The sequence below is a fragment of the Xyrauchen texanus genome, chromosome 12 (genome assembly GCF_025860055.1).
Source record: "Xyrauchen texanus isolate HMW12.3.18 chromosome 12, RBS_HiC_50CHRs, whole genome shotgun sequence".
Lineage (NCBI taxonomy): Eukaryota > Metazoa > Chordata > Actinopteri > Cypriniformes > Catostomidae > Xyrauchen > Xyrauchen texanus.
In genome coordinates, this window is record NC_068287.1 from 5,681,675 (window position 1) to 5,694,737 (window position 13,063).

Here is a 13,063-nt window from a genome sequence, read left to right on the forward strand (position 1 = left end):
ATGTGGATGCCTGTGTTCCGTGCTTTCCGTGTCCATGTTTATCCTGCCGGTTAACCCTTTGTATGCCTTCTGTGTTTTTGTTTTACTTTTTCCCATCGTGGATGTTTCCTTTGTCTGTGTTTTTTCGTGTTGCCCTTTCATTTAAATAAAGTCCCGCTGCACGTAGATCCTCGTCTGCCTTTACCTACACTCCTAACACCCCTATTATACCTCTCTCTTCAGTTTGAAAGACTGGGATACAATCGACCATTGATCCACCTTCCTGTATCACTGGTCTACTCAGCAGGTGGGACCTCAAGTACATTTTTAATAAAAAATATTTTAAGTGGAAGTTCTGCAGCACTATTGACACCAAAAAGAATGACTTTTCAAAATGGTTTCCTGTACACCGCACCTGTCTTCAAACAGATAGTCCCGCCCCCAACCATTGCTTGAGATTGTGTTGGGCTGTCCAGGATGCTCCAACAAACAGAACAATGCTTTGAAAGTGTCACAGTGTTTACACTTTTTGGGGAAATCAACCTATGAAAGGCTTACTTGTAGATATAAGCAAAGACAGAAGCAATATTTTAACAGAAATATATACACACTTCACCTTAAATAAAAACTGTTCCATAGTGTGATTATAATGTTTGGGAAAAATTTGGCAAAAACAGCCGTTTCAAACTTGTTCTCTTATTGCTTAGTTGGTTTTTATATTCTTGTGCCTGGAGGCATTTAATCTAATTTAATATCTTTTCAAAATGTGAAATTAATGTGCTAAATAATTTTCACATTTTCCCCAGCAATTCTCATGGAGCGACTGCATGTGGCTCTGAGTCCTATAGTGGAAATTCCATTGCTTCTGACAAGAAATGAGGTAAATGTTTTCCTTCCATCCTTCATTTGTGGCCTTTGTTTAGCAAGCATCACTACTTCTATTGTTCATACTCAGGGTTGGCGATTGGAACAAACAGCAAACCCTAAGTATTGAACTTCAGCACAAACTGTAACCTATTCCCACAGCTGCTGTTTGCTCTAATGGCCTTTTTCTAATGAAGTTGTCCATCCATCCATCCATCTTCAACCGCTTATCCGAAGTCGGGTCGCGGGGGCATCTGCTCCAGCAGGGGGCCCCAAACTTCCCTATCCCGAGCCACATTAACCAACTCTGACTGGGGGACCCCGAGGCGTTCCCAGGCCAGTGTGGAGATGTAATCTCTCCACCTAGTCCTTGGTCTTCCCCGAGGCATCCTCCCAGCTGGACGTGCCTGAAACACCTCCCTAGGGAGGCGGCCAGGGGGCATCCTTACCAGATGCCCAAACCACCTCAACTGACTCCTTTCAACGCAAAGGAGCAGCGGCTCTACTCCGAGCTCCTCACGGATGACTGAGCTCCTCACCCTATCTCTAAGGGAGAAGCCCGCCACCCTTCTGAGGAAGCCCATTTTGGCCGCTTGTACTCGCGACCTAGTTCTTTCGGTCATGACCCAACCTTCATGACCATAGGTGAGGGTAGGAACAAAAATTGACCGGTAGATCGAGAGCTTTGCCTTTCGGCTCAGCTCTCTTTTCATGACAACGGTGCGATAGAGCGAGTGCAATACCGCCCCCGCTGCCCCGATTCTCCGGCCAACCTCCCGCTCCATTGTCCCCTCACTCGAGAACAAGACCCCGAGGTACTTGAACTCCTTCACTTGGGGCAAAACTTCATTCCGAAGTTTTGATGATATTTCTATTGAAGTTGTTTTGATGATATTTCTGTAATCCTCCATAATTACAGGTAATTAAATAAAGTTAACAAAGGAGCTCTAGTCTTCTCTTTAACAACAGTGTTTGCTATGCAAAACAATTTTTTTTGTACTGGTAGTTGAGACTTGAAGATATAGCCGAAATTCACTATATAGTTGTAATGATTTTCTGGCTATATAAAATTAGGCAAAATTGTGAAAAGTTCAATGATTAGACTAGTATCGCAATTCCTCCTTGTTTTGCGACTTGAGCAAAACAATTGGGGTGTTCACACTAATGGTGATTTGCAGTGAGTGGAAGTCATTCATTTTCATCCGGTTTTAAGATATCGGACAACATAAGGCCCCATTCAGACTAGGGTTGCCAACTTTTGACCATGCGAATACCCTTAAGTATTTTAAAGCACAGGACCTTCAAGGATCTTGCCACTGTAATATGAATGAAATCAATTTGCTGTAATTTGGCAAGAATATAGGACATCCTAGCTAATGCAAGACAGTTGGCAACCTTAGTTCACACTGATTGAAATGTAATCATTGGTGTCATTACCATCCCTCTAGGACCCCGAAGTGATTTCATTGGCTGAAAAAAAGTTGTTTTGGGTATTCGATTCGTTCCTTGATAATAAATCCTACCAGTATCACTTGAAGATTTATGTTGTCTTAATTATGGAAATACATCAATGTTGTCTAAGCTATGGAAGACATGTAAGCTATGGATGACCAGGGTTGGGGAGTAATGGAAAACTGAGCATTGAGGAACTTTCCCTTGGGAGCTTAAAGGTGCTGTAAGCTAAAAATGTCCTACTCCCTGAAAGATATTAATGAAATATGTGTCCTGAGATATCTCACTCGTCTCTGTGACAGCTCTAGACTCAAACCAAACAAAAATGTGTCCACGGGCTGTGGTCTCTGATGCTTTCAACCTGGCAATAAGTTTTCATGTTCTCAAAGTTTTGTACATATTCCTTGTATGTGGAAGCATACTTGGCAATAAATCTCATTCTAATTCTGATTCTGATTTTATGAGCCTTATAATGAGTAGTGACACTTTTTATTAATTTGTTTTTGAGCTTTTAAAGAGTTGCTCTTAAATTTCTGCATTAGGAGCTACTTTTAGCCTTAAGATATTTTGTGAATAAGGGGAAAAATTCTAAATCATAAATGTCTCAAAGACATCTGCTGAATGTCTTATTGACATCCGAGACATAAATATTGACATATGTCTGACAGATGATGAGCAAACAATGTACAAAATAAATAAATAGTAATCTTCCAGATGTAAATAAACACAAATGTAGTATGTGTGCTAGCAGGAATTCATACATCCATATCCCGATTTAGAATGTTTGTAAAGCAGACATTTCGGAGATGTACATGTGCTATCTGGGTGTATATATAACTATATATTTTTTAGCTATATTGCCAAGAATCAAGTTAGTTTAAAGTCAGAGGGAGCAAGAGTTGAGTTAGTAGATCTGGGCGTGGACTGCCACTGTGTCATACAATATTCATGAGAAACACAAGCCACGGCCTGGAGGGGTGATTCTGGTCAGATGGTGGCAGGTTTGATGATTGCTGTGTGAATAAAACATGAGCACCAGCTCCTTGCTGGAACTTTAGGTTGAGACATACAGGTAAAGTGCTGCTGTGTGAGGACACACACACACACACACACACACACACACACACACACACACACAGGACCCATTAGTCTGTCAATCACACAATGGCTACCGCATCCATTCCAATTTCAAAGTCTTACAATTTGTATTCAGTATCCAATACATTTTCAAAGTGTTATACTCATTCAAAGCATTAAACATTACAGTATATGTGTTGTAGTTTTCTGTCCCCTAGATGGCACTAGTCATTAATATAGTATCATGCTCTGATTATTGCTTTCCAAGACACATTCCCCCTCAAAATAATCCAAAACGTGGAATTTTTCGTTCTTTGAAGAAAACTTAAAGGGAACTTGCAATATAATTGCAATTGTGGATTTTGCAATTGCATTTTGGGATTATATCTTACAAAGACGCCCCTCTCTTAATACAATTGTGAGATGTACAGTATCATCCAGATAAGGGGTTTTCATACTTTTTGATGCCAAAAATCCCCCAAATATCATGTTGCTTTTGCCCCCATTCCTAAATAAGACATCTGTACATATATCATTTATAGAGATAAGACCAACCCGCATGGTGAAATGAACACATATGATTAGTCATCTTTTCTGTCACTCTGCTAATACAATTGAATCACAAAACCCTTTCAAAAAATCCTCTGAAGGGGGCACGTTGTTCCATTGCGTAGCGTGATTTGATTGTTTGTCACGGACCACTTATGCTCCATCAGAAGGAACAACTCTAAGATTTTTGAGGTCGTCTACGTTAAATTGATGTAGTTTTTTAAGTTGTATATTTGTGTATTTTAATGCATTTATTTATTACGTCGTTAAATAAACTCGGGGAAGAGCATTTCAGAATTTGAATAAAGTTTCTGTCTCAATTCACGTCCAGCCTGATCTCGCATAAAAATCAGCAAGTATGTGCTGATTTTTCATTAGCCGAAATCGGTATACATTGACCGAATTTGAAAACACTGCCTCCAGAGGCTAAAGCGGTAAGTGTTTCAGAGCATATAAACAAGTGTGACATCCATTTATATCCAGGAGAGTTCGCCAGAAGCCAGTTGTAAAAAGAATTGTTTTCAGCTGAACAGGGTTTAAAACCGTGAAGAGAAATGCTTATTTGATTTAATCTACCCCCAACCAAAACCCCCCTAACCATTAGTAGAGACAAAATGCAATGTTAGGGACAAAAAAGCAACCACCTTATCATGCTCGTGATTGTTTATACTTTTTCATTTGGTTGGGGATTGAACTGTGGTCTCACATGCATCTGACACAACACACTACCAGTCGTGCCACAAGGGAAATTAATTCATGTTGAGCTGTTCCAAATACGTCAGATGGGAGATAGGGCATGTCAGCGAGTCAGCATACCATTGCCGATCCTGGGGTAATGGAACTTTCGGAAACAGCATGCCAACTTCCCGTGTGATCATGCAGTTCATGTCACCCCTTTGACAGGGGCTGACCGCACGCCACGGATGTAAACATATTTGAGGTGCAAACCCTAATATTTCTTGATCAGGGGGTCAGGAATTGGCTGGTTAGAAGGTTAGCGCCTGCTGGTAGAAGCTGGAACTACACCACTCGATAGCAAAAAGCATGTTTCTCCATAGACAGTTATTCAAAAGTAGCCGTGATTTATGACAAAATAAAAATTTTCCAAGATACATTTCAAATTTGTATTATTTCATTACATCGTTATTTCAGCACATCGTCATCCGGTGACAGATTGTTTTTGAATGGCTCTTAAACGCATGAAATTGATTTATATTTTTCCCTATCTTTTCCCTTTGAAGAGTGATCAGTCACGTGACACCCGATCCCGGAACTGAGTGCCCATTAGCAAAGATGGCAGCCTCAATTTCGCTAACTTTCTGGGAAACCTGCGCTAGCTGAGCACAGTCATAGAGATGAATGGGGATGCTAACGGATAGCTCCAGGTATTTATAGCTTCATGGTCCTGTTGCGTCCCGAACAGCAGCGAAGCACCACCACTCACCTGTCAATCAAACACTGTGCTAAAATAAGTGTTTGAAACAAGTGTTGGTTAAGAGTGGCTTTAAATGGAAATAACCATCAGATCTGAAATGCAAAACAAGTACATACATGTACGTGCACAAAAACTTCTTTAGTAAGTCTGAAATCAACATGCAATGACACTCATGAGAAGCACGCACATCTGAAGTTCAGTTATTACAGATACTCCACTAAAATAACAGGTAATTCTGCTCAAAGTGTTGCATTTCTGCTTTTAGGATAATTCCTGTTGTAGTGGTGTAGACAGCAGTATGTTGGGTCGGGGGGTAAGTCAAGACCTGCCCTGGCTCTTGGCTCAGTGGATGTTTTCCATGTAGATACCCAATCTGTAGACTGGTAAGGGGAGAAAGACTGTGGGGGCATTGCATCGTGCCAGGAGAGCACAAGGGTGCAGACCAGCTTTATGTAAAAATAATGCCAGGTAAAAGGAGGTCATTAAAGCCATTAGTTGATTTAAAGACCTCAGAATATAATCTGGTGAAGGCAAAACCTGAAGCCAAATCTCTCAGCGTTTACTCAGTCTTTGCAAGCCTGTATAACAGGTCAAGCTCCAAAACAGGCACAAAAAGCAACATAAACGTAGACCATACTTATTCAAGCACTATATTTACAAGCTTTTCAAAGGCATAATATAACCCTCTGCAAAGGATGATTTAGGCAGCTTTACAGCTCAAATGAAACCTTTTTAAATAAACAATTCATGTACGCGCTTTGACAAAAATATGAGCTGCTCATTTCTACTTTTAAACACTCTAGCCCCATAAATGTCCATTGTAAGTGCATTACTGTTAGCATGTTTATTTTATTGAAATTAAAGCAAGAAAGCATAATTAAGTTTAATGTTTAATGCTAATCAAAATGAATTTATTGTTTTTGAGTAAATACAAGTTCATCTCAATCAACAGTATTTGTGGCATTATGTTGATTACCACAAAAAAATTATTTTGACTCCCTTGTATATTTAAAACATTACATTTTCATTTATTAATTTGGCAGATGCTTTTATCTAAAGCAATTTACAAAAGAGAAATACATTATAAGCGAAAACATCTTAGTGGTACAAAAGGTGCTGTATTATAATAATAAAATAAAAAAATGATTTAGTGACTGGTTAAGTGCTCATGTAAAAGATGTGCTTTTAGCCGTTTTTTGAAGACAGAAAGTCAGTCAGATTCACGGATGGAGTTGGGAAGGTCATTCCACCAACGTGGTACATTGAAACCGAAAGTCCAAGAAAGTATTTTAGTGCCTCTTTGTGTTGGTACATCAATGTGCCATTCCTTAGCCGATCACAGGCTTCTGGTGGGAACATAGCTCTGCAGAATGATTTTAGGTATGCTGGAGCAGACCAAGTGACTGTTCAGTATGCCAGCATCAGAGCCTTGAATTTAATACATGCATCAACCGGCAGCCAGTGAAGAGAGACAAGGAGTGGTGTAACATGTGCTCTTTTTGGTTCATTAAAAATCAGATGTGCTGCTGCATTCTGGATCATTTGCAGAGGTCTAATTGCACATGCACGGAGGCCTGCAATGAGAGCGTTACAGTAGCCCAGTCTAGTTATGACAAGTGACTGAACGAGCAGTTGTGTGGCATGTACAGAGAGGAAGGGTCTTATCTTCCTGACACTGTAGAGTGTAAATCTACATGATTATGCTGTCTTTGAGATGTGGTCTGTGAAATTTTGTTGGTTATCGATGGTTACCCATTGATTTCTAACTTTTGGAAGGCGTTACTGAAGTTGAACCCAGCTACATGGTGATATTTTGTTCAACAACAGGGTTGGCTGGAAAGACAAGGAGCTCAGTCTTGGCTGGGTTAAGTTGCAGGTGGTGTTTCATTCGTCAATGCAGAGATGTCTGCCAAACAGGCAGAGATTTGAGCAGTCACCATGGTGTCGTTGGGCTGGAAGGACAAGTAGAGCTGTGTGTCATCGGCATAGCAGTGGTAAGAGAAACCATGTGCCTAAATGATTGGTCCCAGTGATGTTGTGTATATAGAGAAGAGAAGTGACACAAGCACTGAGCCCTGAGGTACCCCAGTAAGTAGCTGATGTGACATGGACACCTCACCTCTCCAGGCTACCTTGAAGGACCTACCTGAGAGATAGGAATTAAACTAGTCAAGCACAGTTCCTGTGATGCCCAGAGTAGGATCTGATGGTTGACTGTGTCAAAGGCTGCAGAAAGGTCCAGTAGAATCAGAATGGATGATCTGGATCCAGCTTTCACCTGTCTCGGCAACTCAGTGACAGACAGAAGGGCAGTCTCGGTGGAGTGCCCACTTTTGAAGCCTGACTGATTGTCATGTAGCAGATTGTTCTGTTAAAACTGCCCTTTCAAATGTTTTCATCATGAATGGGACGAGAGAGACTTATCTGTAGTGTTCTATCTGTGTAGGGTTAAGTGCAGGTTTTTCCAGCTGCAGGGATACTCAAGTCTGCTTAAATGTAGCGGGAAAAATGCCTGTAAATAGAGATGTGTTAATTTTGTGTGTGAGTGCAGGTAGGATGGATGGAGAGATGGCCTGGAGAAGGTGGAAAGGAATGGGGTCAAGGGGATAGGTGGTGGGGTGGTTCGAGAGGAGGAGTTTAGAGACCTCAGTGTCAGTCAGAGGAGAGAACATAAAGACAGAATACAGGAGGTGGGTTTTTGAGAAGGTGTGGTGCTGAGAATGTATTGCTGATGGCTGTAACCTTATTAGTAAAAAAATGTGGCAAAGACATCTGCTGTCAGTGATGTGTCAGGCGGTGGAGGACAGATAACTGTGTTGAATGTTCTAAACAAGCTGTAGATGTCTATGGAGGTGTTGATCTCGTTCTGGAAATAGGAACATTTTTCAGATTTAACGTTATCTGAAAAAGATGCAAACAGAGGCTGATACTTACTCAGGTGTGCTGGATCTTTAGATTTCCGCCATCTCCATTCAGCCACCCTGAGGTCAGTCCTATATTCACGAAGAATGTCAGAGAGCCAGGGGCTGGGCATGTCATATGTTCTGGCCTAGAGGAGAGAGGACAGATGCTGTCTAAACAGGTTGTTAAAGTAGAGCTTACTGCGTCTGTGGCAGTGTTTACATCCAGGGTGTAAAATAAGTTTTGTGTGGGTAGAGACAGCAGTGGAAAAGCATGTGAGTGAAAGAGAACAGAGGTTACGGCGAAAGGAAACCAAAGGTGGAATCTGTTTTAATATCAATGGGAGAGTCCTGTTGAATTGAACAAAGTAGTGATCATGTAAAGGAGTAACAAGAATTGTTGGTACAGTTACATGTAAAAATGAGGTCCAGCTGGTTGCCCGATCTGTGAGTTGCTGTAGTGCTTAGTCTTTCCAAGTCAGATGAGGCCAGAAGAGCATGAAGTTCAGTGGCCTGTGGCTTGTTTTGGTGTATGCTGAAATCTCCAAGAACCAAAAGTGGCCAACCATCTTCAGGGAAGGAGGACTGCAGGACATCCACCTGCTCGAGAAAGTTTGCCATCTGACCTGGAGGGCGATGACGACAACAAGGATTTTTTTGTGGGTTGCATTGTAGTAATAGCATGGAATTCAAAAGAAGTATTTTTACATAGAGAGGAGTGTGGTGAAAACAAGCAAAAATTGCAATTACAGTAGAGCACTTTAAATGGAAGTGAATGGGGCCAGTCCATAAATGCTAAAAAAGCACATTGTTTCATAAGTATTGAAGTAAATATAATACATTTTAGCATGATAAAATCTGTTCTACATGACTGTAATGATCAAATCAGGGGTCAAGTGTGATTAAAATCGCTAACAGGGTTTATGGCGTTGCATCGTCATAGCTGTCATGTTTATACTGTTGGTTCCTGTTTTTCATGTCTCTTATTTTGAAAAGTTCATGTCATGTTTTGGAGAATTACGTGGAGGATTTTTGTGCTCTGGCAGACCAAGTGGACTTTAATGAGGTTGCCTGCAAAGACATTTTTTGCTTTGGACTGAATGAGCCAATCTCCACTTTGATGCCTGGCGGTCGCAGTCCCCTCAACCTGGCTCAATATATATATCGACCTCGCCTTAAAGATCACTGGTTCCACGTTCACTCTGGGGGAGGCAGACTCCGAGCTAGAGTTCCACGTCATGGCCGCCACCGAGCCAGAGTCACCGTCACCGCCAACTTCGTCCTCATTGAAGAGGAGGAGGAGAAGGGATTTAGTCTCTGAGTCTCAGTCCATGCCCACGACCACAGAGGTCGTTCCCGAGTCTCTGCCCATGTTCATTACTTTTGAAAAAGTAAGTATTTCAACATTTACAGCCCCCATTCACTTCCATTGTATGTGCCTCACTGTAACCATGATTTGTTTTTAATAAACAAAGTGCAAATAGATTTTTTGTTTTTTGGTAATCAACATTATGCCAGAAAAGCTGTCAACTGAGCTTAAAGGTGACATATGTTATTTCTGCACTACTAATGGCACCAAACGGAATTACAAAAATAAAGTATGTTTTCAAACAACCTTTGCCAACACTCCCAAGACTCATCATCACCCTTTCTCAATCTCTGATTCCTTATGAACAAATAGGCCATACTAAAAAACAGGTGATAAACATTTAACGTTGTAATGAACAAGACCACTATAACATATAGCCGTGGCCAAAAGTATTGGCATTACATACATGTTGTGTTTTGCAAAGTTTGCTGCTTCAGTATTTGTAGATTATTTTTTCACATGTTTCTATGGTATTCTTGAAAACATTGATAAGCGTTTCATACATTTTAAAGGCTTTTATTGGCAAAAACATTCAATATATGCAAAGAGTCAATATTTACAGTGTTGACCCTTGTTCTTCATAACTCTGCAATTCGCTCTGGCATGCTGGATATCAGCTTCTGGTCCAAATCCTGACTGATGGAGCTCCATTCTTGACTTATTAGTGCCAAGATTTTATCACAATTTGTGGGCTTCTGCTTATCCATTCGCCTTTTGAGGATTGACCACAGGTTCTCAATGGGATTAAGATCCGGGAAGTTACCTGGCCACAGAGACAACATTTTTATGTAATGATCTCCAAGCCACTTTATTATCACTCTTGCCTTGTGACATGGTGCTCCATCATGCTGGAAAACGGATCATCATCAAATTGCTCCTGGAGCGTTGGGAGAAGTTACTCTTGCAGGACATTTTGATACCATTCTTTATTCATGGCAGTGCTTTGGGCAGAATTGTGAGAGAGCCCACTCCCTTGGATGAAAAGCAACCCCACACATGGATGGTCTCAGAATGCTTCACTTTTGGCATGACACAGGACTTATTGTTGCGTTCACCTTTTCTTCTCCAGACTATCGATTTTCCAGATGTCCCAAACAGTCGGAAGGGGGCTTCATCAGAGAAAATATCTTTGCATCAGTCTTCTGCTGTCCAATCCTTGTACTTCCTGCAGAATTTCAGTCTGTCCTTGATCTTTTTCAGTCTGTCCTTGATGTTTTTCTTGGAGATAAGTGGCTTCTTTGCTGCCCTTCTTGACACCAGGCCATTGTCAAAAGTCTTCGCCTCACTGTGCGTGCACTCATACCAACCTGCTGCCAATATTGAGCTAGCTCTGCACTGGTGGTGACACGATTCCATAGCTGACTCCTCAGGAGGAGATGGTCCTGGCCCTTGCTGGACAATTTGGGATGTCCTGAAGCCTTCTTCACTGCAGTTGAACCTCTCCTTGAAGTTCTTGATGATCTGGTAAATGGTTATTTTAGGTGCAATATTCTTTGCAGCAATTTCCTTGCATGTGAGACCATTTTGATGCAAAGTGATGATGGCTGCACGTCTTGCTTTAGAGGTAACCATTGCTAACAAGAACACAATGATTGGAAGCACTTCTTCCCTCCTTTTATAGCAATCAGTCTGCTCTTATAATCCAATCAGAATGATAGAGTGATTTCACCTGACTAGTACTGTTCACACTTTCCCAGGTGCTGCTGATATGATTAGTGAAATTATGTTAGCTGGTCATTTTGTGCCAGGGCCAAAAAACTGTGAATTATTTTCATTTTTGTGCGATAAAGTAAATTTTTTTGGCCAATGAAGCTTTTTGCAATTATTTAAAATGCATCTGATGACTCAGCACAATTATCTAGAAACAATGTGAATCAACACCACATTAACTGAAGCAGAAAACTTTGCGAAACACAATATTTATGTCACTGCAAACACTTTTGGCCATGGCTGTACATATACACACTGGACAGAAAGTATGGCAAAGGAATCGGATCATCCTATAGCATTGCCGGATTGAACGGCAGCTGGGTGTGCAGTTCGGGATATCAAGCACATGATGGTTCTTCTTGTATCTAGTAAGTGTAACGACAGCTCTATTTCTGACCATTTTGGCACCCTAGGCGAGATCGCTGTTGTTGAAGGGGGGAGGCGGCGGTGTTTAGTGACTTACCATCTCATCATTGGTTGTAGTGTATGTGTGTGTGTGTTTGTGTGTTTCCTCCATCTTGTAAATGCAATGCCAATGTTCACTCTGGTTTCACTACATTCTCGGTCTCTGTGTCTTTTAGCAAGTCTTCGAATTTTGACTTTAGCATCTGTAGACGAAGCTAACTTTCTTTTCCTCTCACATCTGCCATATATGTTCATATTCCCCCGGCTGAACAAGTAGCCTCACCCCAAACTCACACTATTGGTGGAGCCGAGTGGGCCGCTCAATATATAAACATCGTGGGAGGCTCAGTATTTATACTTTTGGGGAAGATAAACCCAGGAATGGCTTACTTATAGTTGTAAATGAAAAATAAACTGGGATAGAGTAATATTTTGACCTTAAAAAGTTACATACTTCACCTTAACTTGTATTGAACCTGGAATATTCTTTTAAGTAGTGACAATGTATTTAATTACTTTTTGTAGCAGCTTGTAGTGTAGCTAACTACTTTTTCAAGAGAGTCGTTTGACTGAAGTTTAACTACTTCTAGTATAACTGCAGATCAAATATATACAAGCTATTCACAATTTAGAGTAGCGTCACTGCCCAGATAGCAAGGTGACATTGATAAAATTTCATTAGACGTTTATTTTTCATTAGAATTATCATTTTCTTATCATTTTCGAATTATCATAATCTTTTCCCGGTTTTTCAATATTCGGACGTTTTGCTGGACATTTTAGTTGGAGGCGCTGCTGTGTTGTTTAGACGCGCTACGAGACGCAGGCGAGGGAGACGAGCTGGCATGCTGGTTAAACTCATAGTTCGAATTACAGGGGGTACTGGGGGGTACTATACCCCCCAATGAAGACCCAGTACCCCCCAAAGGGACAGAAATATCAGTATTGGGGGGGTCAGATAATTTTTCTGATATTGTGAAAAAATATATTTACGGTTACAATATAAGTCAACTCCTATTTTCACTGTAGGAACATTTTAATGTAAAGCGATTTCAGACACCCCTATAGTGGACCGTACCATTTTAACCACCGTGGCGGCTAGAAGCATTGGAGATAGAGAACGGTTTGCTGCTGACGTGCATGGATAATTGTAAGTTGCTAGCTGACGTCTAGCTTGTTGATTTTACAACCTTCATTTATTAACGTGTTTTGTTCTTTCATAGCTCGTGTCACGTCTTCATACATTGAATTACCGGCTACTTACCTGTAGGGATGGGACGATTACCGGTTTCACTATAAACCACTATAAAATGTATTGACTAC

At 41.0% G+C, this 13,063-nt stretch overlaps 1 protein-coding gene across 1 annotated transcript in view; it reads left to right on the forward strand.

Moving 5' to 3' along the window:
- sdr42e2 (short chain dehydrogenase/reductase family 42E, member 2) overlaps positions 1-13,063 on the forward strand; it is a 37,619-nt gene that overhangs the window by 15,561 nt on the left and 8,995 nt on the right. The window contains exons 9-10 of the mRNA XM_052140042.1: positions 223-286; positions 786-859. Of these exons, the coding sequence (XP_051996002.1) occupies positions 223-286; positions 786-859 (138 nt within the window). The remainder of the gene's footprint in view (positions 1-222; positions 287-785; positions 860-13,063) is intronic.